Raw genomic sequence first — 22,750 nt, forward strand, 5'->3', positions numbered from 1 at the left:
GTACTTCCAGCAGAAATCAAAATTCCTTCAGCAAGGATCGCAATATCCAGTGGAGTACAATGGGATGAAGCCAAAGTGTCCAATTCAAGAATCGCTGAACTAGACATGCTCGAGTATAGAAGGGATAAGGTAGAAAAATATGTGGAAGCATGCAAACAAAGGATCTCCAGAGGTTACAACAAAATGGTAAGACCTCGAACATTCCAAGTAGGATATTTGGTGCTAAAGACAGCAAAACACATTCAACAAGATATGTCTTCTCCTAAGTTCTCCCCGAAATGGGAGGGACAATAAGTCATCATCAAGGCATTGTCCAGTGGATATTACAAGATCCTAGATATTGATGGAGGAGTGGAAGGAAATATCATCAATGGTAAATGGATCAAAGCGTATTATGCCTGATCCATAGAAAACCCTTATCTTTTCATCCTTTCAAGCATTCCTCAAAATGTAATTTATATTCCTCCAAAAAGTATGCAAAATGCTCTTTGATCATTAAACATTTAATAAATCAACAAAAATTCTTTCATACCATGATCAATTATCCTGCCTAAAGAAAAACCTAAACCTATTCGAAAACAACAATCATAAATGCTCACTCAGAGTAAACCATCCAGCAGAGAGTAATTTTTATAGATAGCCATGTCAAGCTTCTTTTGAAAGTTTTGAGTCTTCACCTTCAAGTCCTGGACAACTTTCTCAACTCTTGCTGATTCTAAGGCGAGTGCCTTCTCCTCTTCCAAGAAAGCAGTTGTGGTAGAAATTGCATCAGCAGCTGCCGCTTCCCTGTCGATTTAATCATCTCGAGTCGACGGCAGAGCCAACGCACGTTGAACCGCAGGGTCTCGGAATTCGAGATCATGTCATCCCACCTATGAAGTTCATGATTCTTGACATCTCGCAGATTCATCTCGTTCATCTCTTCAATGATCGGTAACGGTCCGGCCACCGTAGTCAGAAGGGTTGGGAGAAAGTCTCTCCATATTTCCGTCGTAGCAATATGTCGTACCGTCTCCAAATTTTAGTGTGCAGAGGTGCGTGACATTTGGGAATGACGAATCCACCGACGACTTCATTATTTGGGCTAGTATTAATCATGGGAGCTTCAAAGGGGAGTCCAGCTGTTGGATATTCATGAGTGCGAGCTCTAATCACAGCCTCCACGGAATTAGTATAGTCTTCGTCAACACGGTCGTCACTATCGTCAACCACGACCACTGACTCCCCGTTCCTCCTCTTTCCAGCATCAACAACAACGTGCACATCAACCTGTGGTAAAGAAGTTTGCAATTTCAGATGAATATTTGATAAACCGTTGAGTAGAACTTAAATCAAGAAGTCATAGAATTACTCACAGATGTGCCGGCTTCAATATGAGTTGATATATTCCAGGCAGGGGCTTTAACAGTTCGCTTGGGTCTCGAATTATGAGAAGAAGATGGATTCTTCTGATTATCCTGCAACAAATTATTTTCCTATGATCAATAACTCTGATCAAATGGAGATGAAGAAAATATACAACTTACTGAGACGGACGCTTCCACTTCATGCTTCGACCGAGGTTTGTTTCGAGAAGACGTACTACTGTTATACATAGTGACGAAAGGTATGATAATCAAAATTTTCTCTGCGCGATGAAACTAACTTAGGAACGAAAGAAGTATTTGCGTAAATGATAAACCCTAAGTCTTGGAGATATATATGAGATACGGTAGGTGCTTATCTTCTGTGAGTAGTCAATTCAGTTGCGAGTTTTAATGAAACCCTAAGTTTCAAACAAGATCAATACTGGAGACGCGGAGGAAAATAACGTATTGGGGACTGTCCAAAGCTGGGTATAGTCACAAAGCCACACGGCCTTGTGTATATCGCATGTTTTCTCAGCATATGCGGCGTACCATAATATTTTACAGACGGAAACCTCCAAGACAAGTCCAAAAGGATCATGATGGGTTTTGGTGCATGAGCATTGGCTCTGTTTGATTCAATCAAGAAGAACCGCCATTATTAAAAGGATTTCTCATTCAAAAGGAAAATCTTAATACTGAAGTGAAGATATTCAAATAAAGAAGATGTCTACTACTAAGGCTAAGAAAACATTCAAATGTTTAAGTAAGTTCAGGAGTAAAGCTACTCATCAGATTCATCCGAGTTGTCGGATTTATCAGATTCATCATCATTATCCTTCTCAGAATCCTCTTCTCCGTCGGAGTCATTATCAGGGCCATTGATGAAGTATAGATGGATATTAGGATCGTCCGAGTCCGAGTTCTCTTCCGCCTCATCCTCGACTCGTTTCGCAATCTCTCTGAGTTCTTTGGTACGACGATCTGGCTTAATCTTGCGATCCCGTGGCACCCACAACGGTTCATCTTCTGAAGCATCAGAGTCGGAAGGTACACCTTCAGCAAATCGACGTCTTTCTTTAGCTGCTAGTATTAGGCGTCGGGTTTGATCCTTTTTACGCCGACGGTCGTCCGCCTCATCATCCTCGGATTTTCTCTTCATAATCTCAGCATAAGTGACTCTCCGGTCATTAAGGGGAATGTTAGGCTTTTCCCCCTGAGCGTGATTTGTCTTAGTTCTCGATTTGGCTGCAAAAGCTTTGAAATCCTCGTCGGAAGATCTGGAGGAACAACTATAATCATAATCGCTGCTACTGGAATTCACCATTTTATGGAACCAGGAGCATAAAATTATGGACATGCTGATAATAAATCCACTACAAAAATGGTAATTCTTAACTCTTACCTTTTTACAATTCCACTAACAATAGTGACGGTAGTGCAAGAGTTAACACTTTAAAATTTGCTTGAATCTGCAAAAAACGAACAAAAACTTTAGCACCTGATTTTTCATAAAATCATGAACATAATTTTCATCATGTGAACAGTCACGACCAGGTTATGAAAATTTACATGAAAGCAATATTTCATCATAAATAATTGTTTACTTTAATGATTTCTCAAAATCAAATTTTATTTGTCAACATAAATATATATATATATATATATATATATATATATATATATATATATATATATATGCATGTTATATGTATATATACAAGACGCGGATTATTCACATATTTTTCATGAAAAATACATTTCACGTGAGCAGAACTCACGTAAAAAAGAAAAAAAAAAATTGTGACCAGGTCACGATTTTAAAAAAAAAAAAAAAATCTCTTTTCCTTCGTACGAACATCTTTCTTTGAAACGAAGGTTTATTTCGATTTTATGAAAAGTTCACACTATTTAAGATGAAGTTTTGGTTTCCATGAAAGCTCATAAACAAAATTTTATCACTGGACACATGTCTATTTTCAAAAGAAAAATATCTCTCAAGCTATGGATTGTTGCTAGTCTCTTGAAATAACAATCGAACGAACATACGTTTAGTAAAACAATGGTTTTCAACAAAACTCACACTCATATATACACATGTATAAAATTTTAATATGATCAAAGCATGAACAACTCACGAAATCAACAAAAAACTAACCGGTCGGCGTTGGCCGGACGGTGGTCGGACGACGCCGGTGATCGACTGCTCCGATGGAAATTTCTCTGCTCCTCCTTGATGGCGTGAAGGTGATGAAGAGATGAAGGTGGTAGTCATGGAAAAAAAAAGGGGTTAATTCCCTTTTATATCAATTTTTATTTCCAAAACCTAATTTCACAAGGATTTCCTTTTAGGGTCGGGCCCGTGAATCCTAATTCGATCAAGGTACCATCACCAAACCAACGGTTCTACACCAATTTATGCTTGTTGGATGACGCTCTATTATGCCACTGGGTTTTCATTCAAGCCATGGTTTTCTCATTCAGTCAAAAATCCGGTAACGTCTTATCTTACGACTAAGTTCAATTATTTATTTTGTCTGTGGAAAATCACCATTCAGTGCTGACTGAGGAACATGACTGTCCCTCACAAAGTAGGGGACTTAATATAGATGGTGGATTTTCGACTAGGATTAAAATCGTAAAACCATAATTATACATGCTCCTGATCCGGCAATCAGATGAGTATTGAGGCTCATGTCTCTCGTTGAAGCATGAAAGCTCATGCCATAAAATCTCTGACTGAGAAGGCTGCCTCTCATAGTATGTGTAGATGTGTAATCTCCCAGCTGAGGCAACGACACATCTCATGAATACTGAGCAATATCAGTAATTATTTCTATATAGAATCGAAAGATTGGAAGGCTCCTAGACAGCGGGCCTGCTAGTATAGAGCGACAACGTCTTCAGGATACAACAAGGTTTTTCCTGACTATATAAAGGAAATATGACGTTTCAACAAGCTCATGTTTCTCAATTCTCAGATAAATAATGCTCCTAGACAGCATGACTGCTAGTATAGAGCCGTCAGTTAATTATCTATAATCGTTAACTGAATATTCATCAATATTCTACGATTTTTAGTAATATTTCGTCACTTGAATTTGTGGTTCTTCCCAGCAGAATTCCACGGGTTAGTGATAAATATTCAACGTGCGGGAATCTGAGAAGCTATTGAGTAAGCCTTGACCAAAATGGTGTTAGTGTACTCAGCAATAATGCACGAACGAGCACCTGAATGCGCAAACGAGCATTCCAAAACATGAAGGAACGATGAACCTATACAAAGTAGGAAGAAAATAATAAATAATAAAATATTAATCAAGGCGCTAGGGACTGGGCCCACCGGACGGCCGGTCGTGTTGTGGCCAGTCCCATGTCCAATTTTATATTTTATCATATTTTTATTATTTTTCCTGACCTCATGAAAATCCATTCATTTGAGCAAATCTCCTTCGTCTCAAGGAAACTACCCAGTCTCATGGTGTTTCCTCGTATCAAAGAAATAATAAAAATTTAGGAAAGGTGTCGCGGGACCAGGTCCACTAGCCAGCGGGCCATGCCGTAGCCGTGGCCGGTCCCACACCTCATGACTCCTTATTATTTTATTATTTCCCTCATCACATGAAAATTCCATGATTTCATAATATTTCCCCAATTCGTGAAATATTATAAATTAGGGAGAAAATGCACGGGACCCGGGCTCTCGGTTGGCCATGCTCTAGCCAAGGCCGGTCCCACACGCCCATGTCTTATTATTTTAATATTAGTTGTTTCCTCATACCATGGAAACTCTTTCACTTCAAGGAAATTCCCTAGTTTCAGCAAACTCCTTGGATTCATGAAATTTCACTCAAGTCCGTGAAAAATAATATAAAATTCGGGAAGTCCGTGGGACCATGCCATAGTCGGCCGGTCACGCCCTAGCCGGTCCACATTCCCCTTATTTTATCATTATTATTTTTTATGATTCCATCATCTCATGGAAACTCCTTAATTTCAACAAATTCCTTGGTTTCAACAAACTTCTTGATTTTTATGATATTTCCCAAAAATCATGAAAATATTATAAATTAAGAAAAAATGCCTTGGGACCGGATCCTTGGCCGGCAGGCCATGCCTTGGCCTAGACGGTCCCACACCTCATGATTCCTTCATTATTTTATAATTTTATTCCTTCATCTCATGAAGTTTCACGGTTTCAGCAAAATCCCTGATTTCTTCATATTTTCTCAAAATGTTGCTCAAACGCACACCGGAAAATATCGAAACTCTCAGGACTGAGACACAGACATTATGCTGACGCGGGCATGTATCCTTGACCGACCAAGGCCGGCCCTGAGGCTTGCAAATAGCCGGTCCCACGTGTTTTAATAATTTTGACCTAATTTCCTCAATTGCTCATATTGGGTCCAAACTCTTCCCAAACAACTGGGAGTTTGCTAAAACGACCATCATCTAGTCCTATGACCACCAAGGGCGATCTCATGATCCCTTGGTCATTCCCTCATATCTCCATAATCAGGTTCTACTACCTGACGCTCACACGAGCACTATTTGAAAATGATTAAACCAGCATTTAATCATCCTTTCACCAACTGATCTTCAAGAGACTTTGGTATGTTGCTCACTTGAGCATATGGGCTCTATATGGTCGGTTCATCATCCCTTGTAGCCGGTCCCTACTTCATTTTCATGAATGATTTTCAATAAATCATCAATTCGACAATTGATCAAAATTAGGGTTTCGAATCCAGAGCTCTGCAAAACATAATTTTGAGCAGATTCAAACACTAATAATTTTACGTTGATCCCGTGATCAACACTTTAATAAATATGCTCGGCTCATATGTCAGCATCTTAAATTGACGTTTGCTCAAACGAGCAATATTTGCTCAGACGAGCAATATTTGCTCAATTAAAAGAATATTGGTTCAACTATCAATATTCGACGATGTCAACAATTCATTAAACGAGCAACATTTTCTCATACGAGCAATATTGGTTCAAATCATGAATATTGGCTAAACTGTCAATATTCAATAATTCATGCGAGCAGCATTTGCTCATACAAGCAACATCTGCTCATACGAGCAATATTTGCTCAGACCATGAATATTGGTTCAATTATCAGTATTTGCTCAGATGAGCAACATTTTCTCAATCCATGAATATTGTTTCAACTATCAATATTTGCTCAGATGAGCAATATTTGCTCAGTCCATGAATATTGGTTCAACTAACAATATTTGCTCAGATGAGCAACATTTGCTCAAACCATGAATATTGGTTCAACTATCAATATTTTCTCAGATGAGCAACATTTGCTCAGTCCATGAATATTGGTTCGACTATCAATATTCAATAAGTCATCATATGATCAATACTTTCCCAGTCCATGAATATTGACTATTAATGTTCAACAGTTTATCAAACGAGCAACACTTGCTCACCTTAACAATCAACGTAATTATATCTTCGTCTCAACAGACATGTTCAATTCATGAGTCTCAGAATATTTTCAAATTATGTTCACCTCAACAATAAAATTACTCATCGTCCCATAAATTCAGCAACTGACTAACTAAATACACGTCTGCCTTGCAGACTCCACATTCACGAGACATCAATCGTGTCACATGGGGGATATTAACTAGGGTTTTGGTATGGCGGTCTACGGAATGTGAGTTCATACACACGGTGAGAATGTGAGCAAGTCGTGCAATCAGTTGGAAGAGTTAGTAAAGTAGTGGGTGGAAAGTTAACCAAGTATCCGCACGATGAGCAACTGGTTTCAACACGATTTTCCACTTCCCCACTCTTTGATTCCCGCAAATGTCACACTTCATGGGATCATGGTGTCTTCAATTCAGAAATATTTAAGTCTCTGAATCCTGATTGAAAGGACAAGAATTTCTCGACAAGTTCATACAGACAATCTTTCGTCTACACGAACTCATCGTCTGAACAATAACTCTCAACTGAGTAAATTCAACCATTTAGAACTTTCTTATGCAGAATACACAACACACCTACAATCTCGATCACCATTGATCTTACACATTTCTCAGCTTCCCTCCTACAAATCAACCCATCCTCTCTTGTGACCGAATTGACTCTGGAACGGCCATTGTCTTGGTTTAGGCCGGAGTCCTACAGATTGATCTCTCGAACTTAATGCACTCCCTTCTTGCAGTGCATCTGTGTGAGGTTGAGTATTTTCTCGGTTCAAGGAGTCTTCGCACGGTCATCTCCTCAATTCCGTAAAAACCAGCAAATCGTTTTTCCCCATCTACACTTTGTTTCCTTACAGAGTGACGTCACATTATATGCAAGGTTTTACGATTTTAACCTTAAGATAAAAACCACCATCAACAACACTAATGTGCGAACACACTATATATGCTTATATCCAAGGATGGTTATATCATCAACTCTTAATTTCAATTATTGAAACTTTCTTAGAGGACGTTATATAGCTGTTGTTCACAAATGATTTTTCGCCAAAGCGATTTTCAAGTTATTGAAATTATCATAATGAAACATTCCAAGACAACACCAAATGATTGTATCACACAAACCATGTTAGATGTAACTCGGCAATTTTCATATGACCTTATTCGGACTTTCGTCACGAATGTAAGATGAACATGGCTAAAACGAAAGCTTGCCAACACATATTTCGAGAAATATATAAGCGAGATAAACTCATCTCGAAATCTCAAATGTGCATAATAGAAAATTATATCGTAACATGACTTATGTCTCAATATAGGAGATAGAGTAGAATATACTTTCCAAGTGATAGATGAGTTTAAGTCTCCACATACCTTTTTGTTAGAGCATCGCTCGGTTGATCTCACCAACCGTTGGTATGTCAAGTTTGGTTGTCATATTTTAGTGAATCAAAACTCATGTTAAGAGTCGCTTAATTATGTACTAGAGTCAACTTCGTATAGGTTAGCTTGAATGTATTAGGATATGAGACATTACAAGTATTGTGAAGACTTGAAGATGTGAAGAAGCAAGGAGCTACTTAAGGAATACAATACGAGGTTTATTGTATCTTTCAAGTTGATGCGTGTTGTAACCACAACAAAATAATCAAGATATTTTCCACTAATTAACTGGTAATATAGCGGTAGTAAGGATCGTTCCCACAGAGAGTTGTGTAATTGATATGTTATTTAGTTCAACAAAATAATAAAATACCAGGGGGATTGTTTGATTAAAGTAAAATAAAAAAAATAACTAATAAAAGAAAGAGATGATCAAGGAATCCTTCGCCGTTACCAAGCGATATTTGGATTAGTATACTTATCTATCTTCGTTATACCCATTCATAACCAACCGTAGAACAACAGCTAGCTCAGTGCTATCCCCAAAACTCCTTATACACGGATACAGAAGCTCTCAAATATCAGATTCTATCCAACAGAACCACCAAGTAGTAGCTCACTCAAGGTGTAATCCGACGGAATGCTTAGGCTTTGTGAATTAGGTTGATCCCAGTAGTTAAACTCTTAGCTCAAGGTCCACTTGCTGGTGTTATCTTCACTCGCAATAACTCCACAGAATCCCTCTACAAGGTCTCGCGATTTCTATTTGTGTATGAATTATTCGACGATTACTTATCTCCTAACTCATTACTAGCAGTAGAACAATTAGTAGATCAATCTAGCATGCACTCTAAATCAACCCAATAATCAATCATAAACATTAAATGTGGTAAAGACAAACGATAAGATGATTAAAACTCTGAACAAACTTGTATAATAATAGAGCTTCACGCTAGAACATTGAATTCATCCCCAACCAATAAAAGTTTATCTTCTCATGATTATACAATTACCCGGTTTCCCCCTAAAGGGATAAACTCTCGAATATTGATGAAGAACAAAAGTGTATTATGAGATATAGAGATATTATTAAGAAGTCTTCTTTTATAGGTATGCAAGAGTAGAAGCGACCATGCTGCAAATCCCGTGTAAAGTTGGTTGCCAAAAACTAGCCAAATTCCAAGTTAGGAAATCTGGCCGTGTAAAGAGACTCGCAAAGCAGCCGATGGGATTGCGTTCAAAGCAGAGAAGCCCGGTCCATTCAAATTTGTTCAGCTGTCAGTTTGACGAAACTGACAGCATACCCTTAATCCCTTGGACAGTCTTCTCATCGTGAAAATAATCTTCCCCGGGATTTTTAACTTTCCGGCAATTCCCACGGACAGTCTGGTCATCGTGAGTTTTCAAACTCCCTGACTTTTCCTTGTAACTCGATCAACTTTCTCAGATACTTCTCCCATTGTGAAAATCTTTTTTCTTCTGAGATCATTGACGGCTATTACTTCCGCTTACTCAATGGCAGCAGCCAATGCCATTATTCACTTCATTCCCGACCAAGATCAACAAAATCAACTCCTTCGTCACTGCCACTAATCAAACTGCCATCATCACCGTATCAGCAAACACCCATTGGACCCATCAAACCACGAGCAAGATATCTCCGCCCTGGAAGCATCATAATTAACATCTGGATTCATCACCGAGATCAACCATTGTCAACAGTCTTGAACTCCATCTCTGTAGTCACTACCATGATCAGCAGCTCCCTCCGTCGATATCAAATTCCATTCTCTCACTGCCACCATTCGTAACTGCAGCTCAAATCCAAGATCAACAGCATCGTAATCCTCCATACAACAACATCTCTATCTCCGAGAATCAATGGAGAAAGTGTTGGGTGCAATAATCAAAAACAAGGAAAAATCAAATAAGCAAAAGTTATTGACACTTAGCTCCTTTATAATGGAAGTGATCGATTTGATGAAACGGACGAGCTCCCCATATCTCCACAACAACAACAAGGCAAAACTTTGGAAAAACAGAGTGAGTCACGTGTTCAACACGTTGCCCTTAAGACATTAGCGCCCGGCTACACTCAAGAGTGATGTTATAGCCCTCACAGGACGGATATCTGCAGGATAAAACACCCTACTACACCTACTACTAGTATATGTAGTAGATGCTCAACTTGAGCTTGGAAACTCCGAAAAAACCATAAAGGAAAATATTGAACACTTGAGAAAACAATATAAAATGTTTTTTTCCCTTAGGGGTCCCTCTAAATATAGAGCAACCCCTTTCCCATAGATTTTACAAAAGTAGTTAATTTGTTTATATAATTGACAAATACAACTTAAGAAGAAAAACTCCCGATGTGGGACTAAAAGGTTTATATTGTTTCTTAAAACTACTAAAAATTGGAAACTCCACAATGTGGGACTAATAAGTTTCATTCACAAAAGAAAACAATAAATTATAAGTTTTATTAAAACTTTAAAAAATTATTTTTTATTAATCGTTTTCCAACAATCGCCCACATGAATGAAAACTCAATAAAACATGAAAACACAGATAGATCTTGGTAAATCAACATCCCAATCTCACGATACAAACAGACTGATCGTGCAAGTGTTGAAATCATACTAGTCATTTCTACGTCCTCTCCCTCACACAAAAGTGTGTTGACCTCAGGGTCATACTATGGATTGCACAAATCATAATAGTATTGAGAGCTTTCATCTTTAGTTCTCACATGGTGAGACTATAGGTATCTTTCACTGAAGTGAAAAAGCATGAACTAGTGAACCCTTAGTGACCTTTAGGTCCTAAGTTCCAGTAATACCAAAACCATCAAAACGAAAATCACATAAAAAGCACAGGAAATACCATTTTAGGCAGAGGTGTCCATGAGGTCTTGAACCTTTGCTTAGTGAGATATTACCGGAATTACTTGCTAGAGACAGTGAACTATGTATTGAACTTCTAGCATTTGATGTAATTCGCGATAACAACCACGGGTGATATCTCCAAGGTTGTTGCCAAGATCGTGCCGTTTTTTCCAATTTGGCCCTGGACATATCTTGTTTCTCAGAATGCTCTAGAGAATCAAAGCTCATATTCTCATAGGAACCGGCCCACTTCCTCATTCAGATAGGTGAGTTTCCATAAAGAGTGTTACTGCTACACCCCACTTCAATCTTAAATTGAAACTATAGAACTCATTAAGACTTCTTAAAAGTCATCCTTCACATGCAGTCACACTATCACGTCTACACCATAGGGAAGGGACAGAGAATAAAATTCTCTGATAGTGTTTACCTTTACCCACCACAAGTTAGTTGTCTCATTCGAAACCTTGATCTTGGCATCTCCAGTCAGCAAGGTTGAGTATCCTTCATGGCAAGTTTAATTCATGAGCTTAAGCCCCTTCCCCCTCGATGAATTTCTAACTATCTCTTGGGATAAACCTTTCATCAAAGGTTGCGCGATATTCTCCTTGGAATTTATCCAATAAATGGAAATAACGCCGATTGAGATTAGTTATTTTCAGCTTTAGATATTATAGCTTGGCTAACATAATGTATAGATATAGCTGGCACAGGCCTATGCCAGAGAGGAATGTCTTCTAAACAGCATCTTAGGCACTCGGCCCCATCTCGTGCTTTATATAACTCAATACTCTCAGATTCCATAATGAATTGAGAAATATATGTTTGTAAATCTTCCAAAAACAAACCCTGATGCTAGAGTGAAACATATCCACTCGTAGACTTAGACTCCTCTGAGTCAACTGTCCAGTTTACATCACAAAGTCCCTCAAGGACAGCAAGATACCTTTCATAAATCAAATAAAACGTAATAGAGTATTTTAGGTACCATAATACTATACTCAGTGCATCTGAATGCTATTGCTCTGGACTACAATTATATCTACTTAACTTACTCACAATATAGGCAATGTCTGGACTCTTACAGTTCATTAAATTCATCAGACATCCTATAACTCTTGAGTATTCAAGTTAAGATACTCCATTACCCTTTTTTCTTGAGTCTACAAGAATAATCGTACGGAGTACAAGCAGGCTTACAATCACACTGATTGTATCTCTTAAGCAAAATTCAAATAATGAGAATGACTAAGACTACATATGTTAGATTATTTTCTAATCCTCATCCCTAAGATTACATCAACAGGGCCTAAGTCTTTCAAGTCAACGTTCTCATTCAGCGCATGTTTTTAGTGGAATTAATCACATCTATGTTTGTATCAAGTATAAGCATATCATCAACATACAAGCATACAATCACACAGGCATCCTTAACAAGTTACTTGTAAATATACTTGTCAGATTCATTAACTTAAATCCACTACACATTATCACATGATCAAATTTTCCATGTCACTGTTTACGTGCTTATTTTATAAACCATACAAAATTTTGTTCAACTTACAAACTTTGTCATCATAACCTTTCACTACAAAGTCCTCAGGTTGGTCTATGTAAATTTCTTTATCTAATTCACGATTTTAGAAAAGCTGTCTTAACATCCATCTGATGTATCTCTAATTTGTTTATGACAGCAATAACAATTAGCATCTCAACGAAGTAAATCTCGTCACATGTGAATAAGAATCAAGGAAATATACACCTTCTTTTAGTTTATAGCCTTTAGCTACCAACTTAGCCTAATATTTTTCTACAGTTCCATATACCTAATGTTTCCTCTTAAAGACTCATTTACATCTCATGGTCTTACTCTCTGGAGGTAAACTAAAACCTCCCAAGTCAGGTTCCGACGGACTGAGTCCATTTCACTAAATGAAGCTTCTTACCAGAATGGGGTTTCAGTAGATATCAAGGCTTCTTTACAAGTCCAGGGCTTAGACTAAGCTAGGCATGTTATGAAGTCGGCTTCATAAGAAGTCTCAAGTCTAATTGTTTTACTTCTCTTAGTCTCAACCTTAACTTCATCTTCCTTTAAGATAAGTTCTGACTATTTGAAAATAAATCTAGGGGATCAACAACACATCTCTAATGAGGTACAGGTTTAAGAATAAACATGTTCAAAGAACTCAGCATCCCTAGATTATGTAATAGTATTCACAACAAAGTCAGAAAATCACACCAAAGTATGAAAAATCAGAACACACAACCAAAAATCTATGTGTAGAAGTATACTCAGCATACCCTATATGAAGACACAATCAACATTTTTGGTTTCTATCTAGTTCTTTTAGGAAGAGGAATGACAATCTTAGTCAAACACCCCCACACTTTGACACATTCATAAGAAGGTCATCTACCTTTCTATAAATCATATGGAGTTTCATCTTATCCTTAAGAGTACTATATTCAGGATATACTAGTTAAGAGGACTGCCTCCCCCCACAAGGCCGCAGGTAATGCTGATCTAATCAACATGGAAATTATCATCTTCTTAAGGATACATTTGTTATGTTCAAGGCTTCTAATTGGTTTTGAACTTCAAGTTTATACATCTTAAGGCTTCTAAGGCATCATCCTTATCCCTAAGAAAGTATACAAGATAGTACCTCGTCCAATCATCCACGAAAGTTATAAACCATCTTTTACCATAGTGGTTTTGGGTTGAACTCATGTCAACTAGGCCTAACTGAATTAATTCTAAGGGATTAGAATTAGTCTTAACATTTGTGCTAAAAGATTTTATAGCATATTCATTTCACTTTTGTGTTCAAGATCCAAACTAAATTTGGGTAGGTAGCCTATGCTAGGCAGTTTATGCATTGAATTATAATTTTACGGTTCCAAGTCTACCATGCAAAACATTCAAAGACACACAAAAGAGAGCACAAGAATCAATTATGTTCACTTCATCAGATTTTCCTTTAAACTTATATAGACCCTAAGTCCTATAACTGTTGCCTAAAAAATCAATGCCCTTAGTTATAACAAGTTTTCCACATTTAGTTAAGATCTTCAATCTTTTACCATATTCAAGAGAACAAGATACAAGATTCTTTGATATGCTCGAAACATGAAAACTTCATTCAGTGTGAGATCAGATATGAGCTTATGCTCGACCTTTCTCTTTTATGTAATCTCTGTCGCAGATGAGTTACTCATATAGAGTTTCTCGACGTCCCTTATCCTCTGATAAGAGGTGAACAGGTCTCTGTTTCAACAAACATACTTAGTGGCTCCAGAGTCCATCCACTAGTCTCTCACATTGGTTATTAAAATAACTTCTGACATCATGTCAATGAACTCGTTCTAATTTGTTTCAACTAAATTAGAATTAACTTTTTACTTATTAAGTTTTTATGTTGTCTACACTTTACTACCATATGGCCAGGAATTTTACAAACATAACAATCACCCTTAATTAAAGTAATGCCGGATTCAGTTTTACGAAACATACCTTCTTATGAAGACTACGCTTAGAGTTGTGCTTGATGTTATCTCCTTTGTAAGCTTTGGAAGACTTGTGTTCATGCACATGCGCCTGGTAGCCATGTTCCTTTTCAATTTCATGTCACAAACTTCGTTTATACTCTGACCACGGACACGGTAATTTCCCAGTTACTTAATACACCACATCTCACAAACCTTAGTTCAGATAAAATATGAGTTTTGAAGATAATAAGATCTTTATTTATAAACTTAGTTTGAACCACCATATCAAAAAACTCATGGTTACCCCATAAAAACTACTTTAGTTAACAACAAAATTCTGCCCGTCAGAGTTTTTCAGGAACGTTTCTCTGTTTTGTAAAATATCAAAAAAATACTTTTACAACTCCAAAAATTCTGAAATTTTACTTGGGTAACTATCAGGATGTCTAATACGTTGTGTCAAAATGGTTCATCAAAATTCATTCTAGGTTAAGAGATAAACTCGAAACTCTACAGCTGACCAAAAATTCGTTTTTGTTTTTCACTCCACAATTAACATCCGTGATTCACAAACCAACCAACCATTTTCAATTATTACAAATTATAATGTCTTAAGATTGTTGGGTGCAATAATCAAAAACAAGGAAAAATCAAATAAGCAAAAGTTATTGATACTTAGCTCCTTTATAATGGAAGTGATCGATTTGATGAAACGGACCAGCTCCCCATATCTCCGCAACAGCAACAAGGCAAAACTTTGGAAAAACAGAGTGAGTCACGTGTTCAACACGTTTCCCTTAAGACATTAGTGCCCGGCTACACTCAAGAGTGATGCTATAGCCCTCACAGGATGGATATCTTCAGGATAAACACCCTACTACACCTACTACTAGCATATGTAGTAGATGCTCAACTTGAGCTTGGAAACTCCGAAAAAACCATAAAGGAAAATATTGAACACTTGAGAAAAAAATATAAAATGTTTTTCCCTTAGGGGTCCCTATAAATATAGAGCAACCCCTTTCCCATAGATTTTACAAAAGTAGTGAATTTGTTGATATAATTGACAAATACAACTTAAGAAGAAAAACTCCCCGATGTGGGACTAAAAGGTTTATATTGTTTCTTAAAACTACTAAAAATTGGAAACTCCATAATGTGGGACTAATAAGTTTCATTCACAAAAGAAAACAATAAATTATAAGTTGTATTAAAACTTTAAAAAATTATTTTTTATTAATCGTTTTCCAACAAAAAGTAGCAGCAAACTCTATGTCGATCTCTTCTTCATTCTCCCCCATCATTGCTGGCATTAATGATATTAAGCACAAACTTTGTTGTTTCGAGCCAAACCCATGCATCTTCCTAAGATTCTCGAGTTGCAGCATTCTCCTTTCATTTCTTCCCAACACCACAGTGACATCTATTCTCAGTCCATACGTTCACAGCTCCATCGATCACAACAGTGAGACCATCATTCTCAGCTTTCTGTTAAACTCGACCCATATATATGCTCTTCTCAAACCCATTACCCTGGCTAACATCGACCCACAGATGAACCATTGTTGTTGGTCATGAACATAAAGAATCACCTACTAGTCACGTGAAAACGTACTGAAGAAGATGATAGTTTCCCTGATCAATAATATGGGTGCCTTTATAAATTCTGTGCGTCTCTACTTTTCGACAACTTCGGATTGCTTCAAATGCTTCCTGATTCTTCCTACAACGTCGGATGGACTCCATTCTTTCGCCATTGGCTTCGTCTTTTTGTCCTCTTCGAGATGATAGCAAGTACTCCGGATTCGAACGAGTTCGACTTGGTCTTTGGCTCTTCTACGCTTATAGCTAACTTCTTTTATTGCACAAATATGTGCCAATTCCCTTCTTTTGGATGATTCACCTAGCAAAACATAAACAAGAGAAAACAAGAGTAATATACAATAATTCGCAAGAATATAGAGCAATTACTAGCATGGATTCGACACTAAATATATGCAAAATATGCACTTAACACAAGTCGTGCATATTGAAAACAAAACTGCGAAGCATATTTGAACTCTAGATAGACATAGTATTAAGGAATACAATACGAGGTTTATTGCTTAGCCATTAAACTTTGTAGATAAGACATCAACATAATCATTTGAATGTTATTGTGATTATGTATGGGTATGAGGTGAGGATTTCATCCTAGGGAACAATGTTTACATGTGTTCTAAGGAGGTAAGTTCATAAACTTGTTTGTGTATAGAAAAGGAAATCGCCAGGCGTTATTGGGATTGTTATTCATTGCATATCTTGTGAACATCCAATATGTATGATTTAGTAGAACCGTTCATGATTTGTTTGTGTTCTTGGTAAAACTATTCACAAAGGCCTGACTTATGTATTGGTATGACTTTTATTAGTGAAACCGATCTTAAGTAATCACATGAGATGGTATGATCGGGTTTGTGATTTTATGTCTGACCAAAACTGGGAAAGGGGAACCGATCCTAGTAAGAGGTGCAGTACATCACAAAGGGGAACCGATCCTTGTATGAGGTGCAACAGGTTTATAGCAGAAAGGGGAACCGATCCTATGGACATGTGCAACACGTTTTTAGGAAAAGGGGAACCGATCCTACGGACATTTGCAACACATTCAAGTTAGATACCATATATATGTGGGGAACCGATCCTAGTACCTAGTCAACCTAATTTTGGAAAGCTAATGTGACTATGCACAGTACTCACATGGAGGTAGAATCGAAACTTGTTTTGGTAGAACCGTTACACCCATAATTTGTGATTGAATGTTATTTGATCAATCGCATAGTTCTTGAAAGTCAGATGAACCAATTCTAAACTTGTTTGGAAGTGTGGCAAATCGGTTTCAAGGTTGTAAGTATGAAAGAGAACTTACAAAGTTAGGATGTCGACATACTTTGAACACGTGTTGTGAATGTTTATTATTTAATTGTTCAAAGTTATTCCTTAATAGCTAAGGGAAGAGAATCCCAGGATCGAAACATAAATAAGTTAAGAATCTTTTAATTAAGGTTATTAATTTCACTTTTAGGAAAATAATAATTAGTAATGTGCATTTACTAATTAAATATTTTCTGAGAGATTTCGATCATTATTTTTGGACGGAGCATTTCCAGGAATTATGGAAACCGAATTCGTGATTCAATGAATATATTGAGAATATTTTCGGTTTTAGAAATTCCTTGGTGCCCAAACTTCCTAGTCTATAAATACTGAAGTTTGCATTTCTAGAAAACTAATCCTTCGTAACAACAAACTACCTCTTATTGTGCTGCTACTGGTGAAGCCGCCTATTCAGAGAGGAGAGTAACCTAATTAGGAGAAATATCTTACGGTCGCTCGGTTTAAAGCCTTCTTTGGGATTGAGAAGCTCTAGTCAGTACCGTTGGTGGGAAACTAGATAATTGTGGTTTATCTTTTGTTTTCATTGATTTGATTGACTAACGGTGGTTGAACATTGATTGCACCTAGTTTGTTTATGCTTGAGAATCTTCTCTTCTGATATAAGATTCACTCAAAATAGTTCAGAGTTTCGACATGGATCTTTAGAATGTTGTTAGTTCTAAAGACGATCTTGTGATAATCCATTGTTAACAGACTCCAAACTGTGCGTGATTGATCACAAGAGATTAAAGTGATTGTGTGCAGGTGTTTATTGAAGATCTAAGAAGATTCGAAGACGAAGAAGATATTGAAGATTTCTGATTTGTGAGTTCATAATCTTTGGTGTGCACAATACTTGTTTCGGTAAAAAGGGGATCCAATTAATAATCGGTTTTATCCTTGTGATAGAATTGGATTGATTAATTTTGTAGATCGGCATCAACACAATTCTTTGGATTAAGAGTGTTGATTGCATAATCTTAAGATTACTTTGGTAATTGAACATAAGATAGATCTAAGGACCTGACGAAGGAGTTTATGTTAAGATAAACAGAAGATCCTTTGTCCGACTCATATCACTTGGTTAAAGATAGTTGATACCAAACAGATTTGTTGTTCCTTTACTGTTTGGAATACGAACCAAAGGAATTGATCCAAGTACGTGACTTATTTATAAGTTGGAGGCATGGGAATACAGACGGAACTAGGTGAACAATAGGTTTAGTTGCTTGGTCTCAACTATACGAAGTTGGAGTAATTTTGTGTAGCGGCTTAATACTGAGAGTATTCAATTCTGGACTAGGTCCCGGGGTTTTTCTGCATTTGCGGTTTCCTCGTTAACAAAATCTTGTTGTGTCGTTTACTTTTATTTTCCGCATTATAATTGTTTTATTATAATTGAAGTAAATCACACAAACGTTAATTCCTAATTACTTGATAAGTGAATCCTATTGTGTTTGGTTAAGTCCGAACCTTTTTATCAAGTAAACATACTTCGTTGTTGTATTGTCTCGATCTCGTATCCATAGATGATCACACGAAGTGTGAACCGATTAGTTATATTGTCTCGACTCAGTACATAGACAATCACTTTCGGAGAAAGGACTTATAGGTAGAAAAAGTTTTAGATTGAGATATATTTGGGTAACCTCGTCTTTTCAATTGGTATCAGAGCGGGTAAACACGAAAACATCTAACAATCCGTGTTTGGTGCGATCCAACCTATAAGAATTGAATCTAATGAGTGATTCAGTTAACCTAAAGCAAGATATCGAGAGTTTTGAATTGACACTTGATGATGGCATCTACGATTCAATATCTGAAGAAATCATCTCTAGAGATTCTACGAGACAAGTTAATCTTGTTAATAATGTAGAAACCGATGACGACTGGAAAATACGTCTACAAGAAGGGTTAGATGAAATTTCTGATGATGATGACTCATATTTTGAACAAGAAGTAGAAGATGATATCTCAGAATACTCTAAACTGCTGGATCCTTTGAAAAATGAAAAACTGAGAACTTCAGATTTTGTTGGTTTTATGACTCCTCTTTGTCGCGAGAACAAGAAACTGAGGAGGGTTTTTCAAGGATATTATATGGGTTACCGCACCAGTGATTCTCTTCTTAAATATCGTACTGACGAGCTAAATTCTAAGAAATTAGAATGTGAAATTCTTCGAAGAGATCTCTTTTTGTCGAAAAAGAAACTTGTTTAATCTGAAGTAAGGGTTAATTCTCAACCAAAGAGTTTTGAAGAGAAAGAAGGTGTATATCTCTCACGAGAAAAACATCTTAAGGCTGATCTAGCCGGTGCTTTTGATAAAATCAAGACATTGGAAGAAGAAATTTTGGACCTTAAAAAGTTCAATGTTAGCTCAAACAATTTAACCTCAATGTTAGAAGCAAGTAGAAATCATCGTGATACACGAGGATTGGGATATAAGGGAATAGATGCTTCAAATATTAACAAAGGGGTAAAATTTGTTAAAGCTACTAATTCTTCTCAACCAGAGGATTCCACTGATGACAAAAATGCTCATATTTCTTGTAAAGAAGAAAAGTTTGTCAAGCCTAAGAATAGTGTTCAACCAGCAGTAATCAAAGAAGGCATTTCTGCTAATGTCAAGAAATCAACAACGTTGAACAAAGAAGAAGAAGAAAACTTGTCGAGCTCCAATGCAAGAGAATCCACAAAAAGGTAACATCAAAACTCATACTTTGTATATTTATACTAAGCATTGTTATTATTGTGGTAATAAAGGACACTTGCAATGGGGATAAAAAGTTCGTAAGATGCAAGATGCACTTTCTTTTGTATCAAACGAATTGGCTAAGTTTTCTGCTCATAAGAACTCAGATCGTTAGTGTCCTAAGTTTAGGCAAAATAATTATTATAATGAAAGTTCAAATTTTGCATATCGCTCGACAAGGTTATCTCATAAAAGACCCGAATATAGAAAGAGAGATAACTTTGTAAATGCAAAGACAAGATCTGATGTTCCAAATTGGAGAAAGGGTGTTTCACAAAATAATCAAAAGGACAATTGTTGATAGTGGTTTTTAGTTCAGGGTTAAGATTGTAAAACCTCGCATTTAATAGGCAGTCACTCTGCAAAAAGACAGAGCCATGTAAAAGTGATGAGTGTTCAACCTCTTCACTGGCGCATTTATTGAGCAACTCAATATTTCCTCTTGAAATTTATCCAGAATGGTGCATGTAGCAACAATCCCAGATATTCTGTAAATTTTGGCAACTTTCCTGTGTTATTCAGTTAATATAAGTTTCTCTGAATGCTTTATGTGCTATGTTCCCCGGCTGAACCCTTAATATTGATATGGCATGACAATTTGTGTTCATTCCCAGCAGAGTAGAACGAATTTCCAAGTATCAAGGCTAAGGTCCTTGCATAAAGTATTCAATCGGAAAGCATACTTCTCTCTGGCAATGAACTCAAAGAACTCTGTGTCAATACATAGAATTCAATCAATTTTGTGAATAATTCACAAGATTCAGATATTATCCTGAATAATTTGCAAAAATTAGGGTTTTGCGCCATGCGCAGTATATTAGACCTTTCCTGTCGAAATTAAGCCTAGGCGAACTAGGCAATTAATCCTCCATGGATTAGCAGGTGAAAAATCCTACCCATAATCAAAGGATAAGGAATAAAGGAGCCGCGGAATAAGAGCAACAACAAAAGGAGGTGTGGTCATGCCACAGGACAGCCGGCGCCACTTGCAAGTGGCCACACCCTATGCTGCTCGAACCGGCCCCTATTCCCGCTACACGCACATGAGTTGTGGCTATGCCCATACTTGTCGGCCCTATTTCCCATCGACCAATCAGGTCGCTTTAAATCCGCCACATGCACACTAGAAGTGTGGCCACACTCATACTTGGCCGACCCCTCTTTTAATCGATCAATCAAGTCGCTCTAAACCTGCCACAGTATTAAAAGAGGCAAGATTGCGCCAGATGATCACAATGCCAAATTGGCTTTCCAAAAGTCGCGTCAATACGCTAATTGGCATGCCAAACGTGCCGTTCTGCTCCGACATGCCGAACGTGCCATGCCTCGCCAAAACGCTAATTGTCATGCCAAAAATGTCGAACGTGCCACTTTTTCACAGAACCATGCCGAACGTGGCAACGTACCATAAATAGCACGCCAACATGCTAACCCACCTCTTGTTATGGCCAAACGCCATAACATATTCCAATTAGGGTATTCCAAACACGGCTCTGCCTTGGTGGCATTGGTCGAAACCCTAATTTCCAGTTGCGGACCAATTACACCACTTTGGCCCCACAACATGCCACGAGCCATGTGGGACCCGCCAAACCCTAAAAATGGCGTCATTCTATAACCACCCATGGCCATACTTGTGCCTGTGGTTATTACCATGTTATGGCTTTCCATAATTCCTTTAATGTGGCCATGGCGCCGATTGCATAAGACGCCACTGTGCCGCGGCCATGCCACACGCGCTAATTAGGGTTTCGATATGCCAAACGCTAATTTAGCTAAAGTTTCCACGCCAACTAAGTCAGGTAATTCTCCTAAGGCCTTAAAGTTTGATTTAATAACAGGACCAATGTTGCCGGATCCATATTTGGGTCTAACACCAATATGCCAAAATAGCTGCCACGGCTACGCCAGGCGCCACTATGTCATTGGCATGCCACTATATGCCACTACACCATTGTGCTACCATCAGGTGCCAACAGAATGTGGCCATAATCAATGGCCACCCTTTCTCATAAGTTACGATCTCAGACGTCCAAATTCGTCATAGAATTGACAGGCCTGTGGCAAGTTTTGGGCGACCAACCAAAACAAGCCAAATATCATCACGTGTTATTCTCCTGTGGCAAGTATCCTGACTTTGACTTTCCACACATAGCAATCTGCTACACGTTTTCCACGAAAAACACTCGAGACATGAAACATGTCACAAACTGGGGGATGCTCATCAGGGTATTGGTCTGGCGGTTTACAGCATGCGGCGTCCAACACACCCACTATAAGAAAGTGTCAGAAAGCAGGGCAGTTAGTGGCGGTAAGAAGTAGTGGGTGTAAACTAACCAGTTTCCTACATGGTGGGAACGTGGTCTCTGGCATTTACACATAATCCCACTTCTCCATTACTCAATCACTCCCACTTTCTACGAGATCAGGGTGCGTTCAATATGACTTGTATAAATAGGTTTTACCTATTTCCACAAAACAAAAAGTTTTGGTTAACAACAACACAGAATACAGAAAACAC

The 22,750-nt window shown here is 37.6% G+C and overlaps 1 protein-coding gene across 1 annotated transcript; it reads right to left on the reverse strand.

Moving 5' to 3' along the window:
* Nucleotides 1-2,130: 2,130 nt before the first annotated feature.
* LOC113306038 (glutamic acid-rich protein-like) lies at nucleotides 2,131-2,673 on the reverse strand. The gene has a single exon (XM_026555023.1). The coding sequence runs from the start codon at nucleotides 2,671-2,673 to the stop codon at nucleotides 2,131-2,133; it is 543 nt and encodes a 180-aa protein (XP_026410808.1).
* Nucleotides 2,674-22,750: the final 20,077 nt, after the last annotated feature.

This window comes from Papaver somniferum, chromosome 8 (assembly GCF_003573695.1).
Source record: "Papaver somniferum cultivar HN1 chromosome 8, ASM357369v1, whole genome shotgun sequence".
In the NCBI taxonomy this organism is placed as follows: Eukaryota; Viridiplantae; Streptophyta; class Magnoliopsida; order Ranunculales; family Papaveraceae; genus Papaver; species Papaver somniferum.

Excerpts from the sequence above, each read along its gene's own strand:
- LOC113306038 (XM_026555023.1), bottom strand. The coding sequence starts at position 2,673 with ATGGTGAATTCCAGTAGCAGCGATTATGATTATAGTTGTTCCTCCAGA.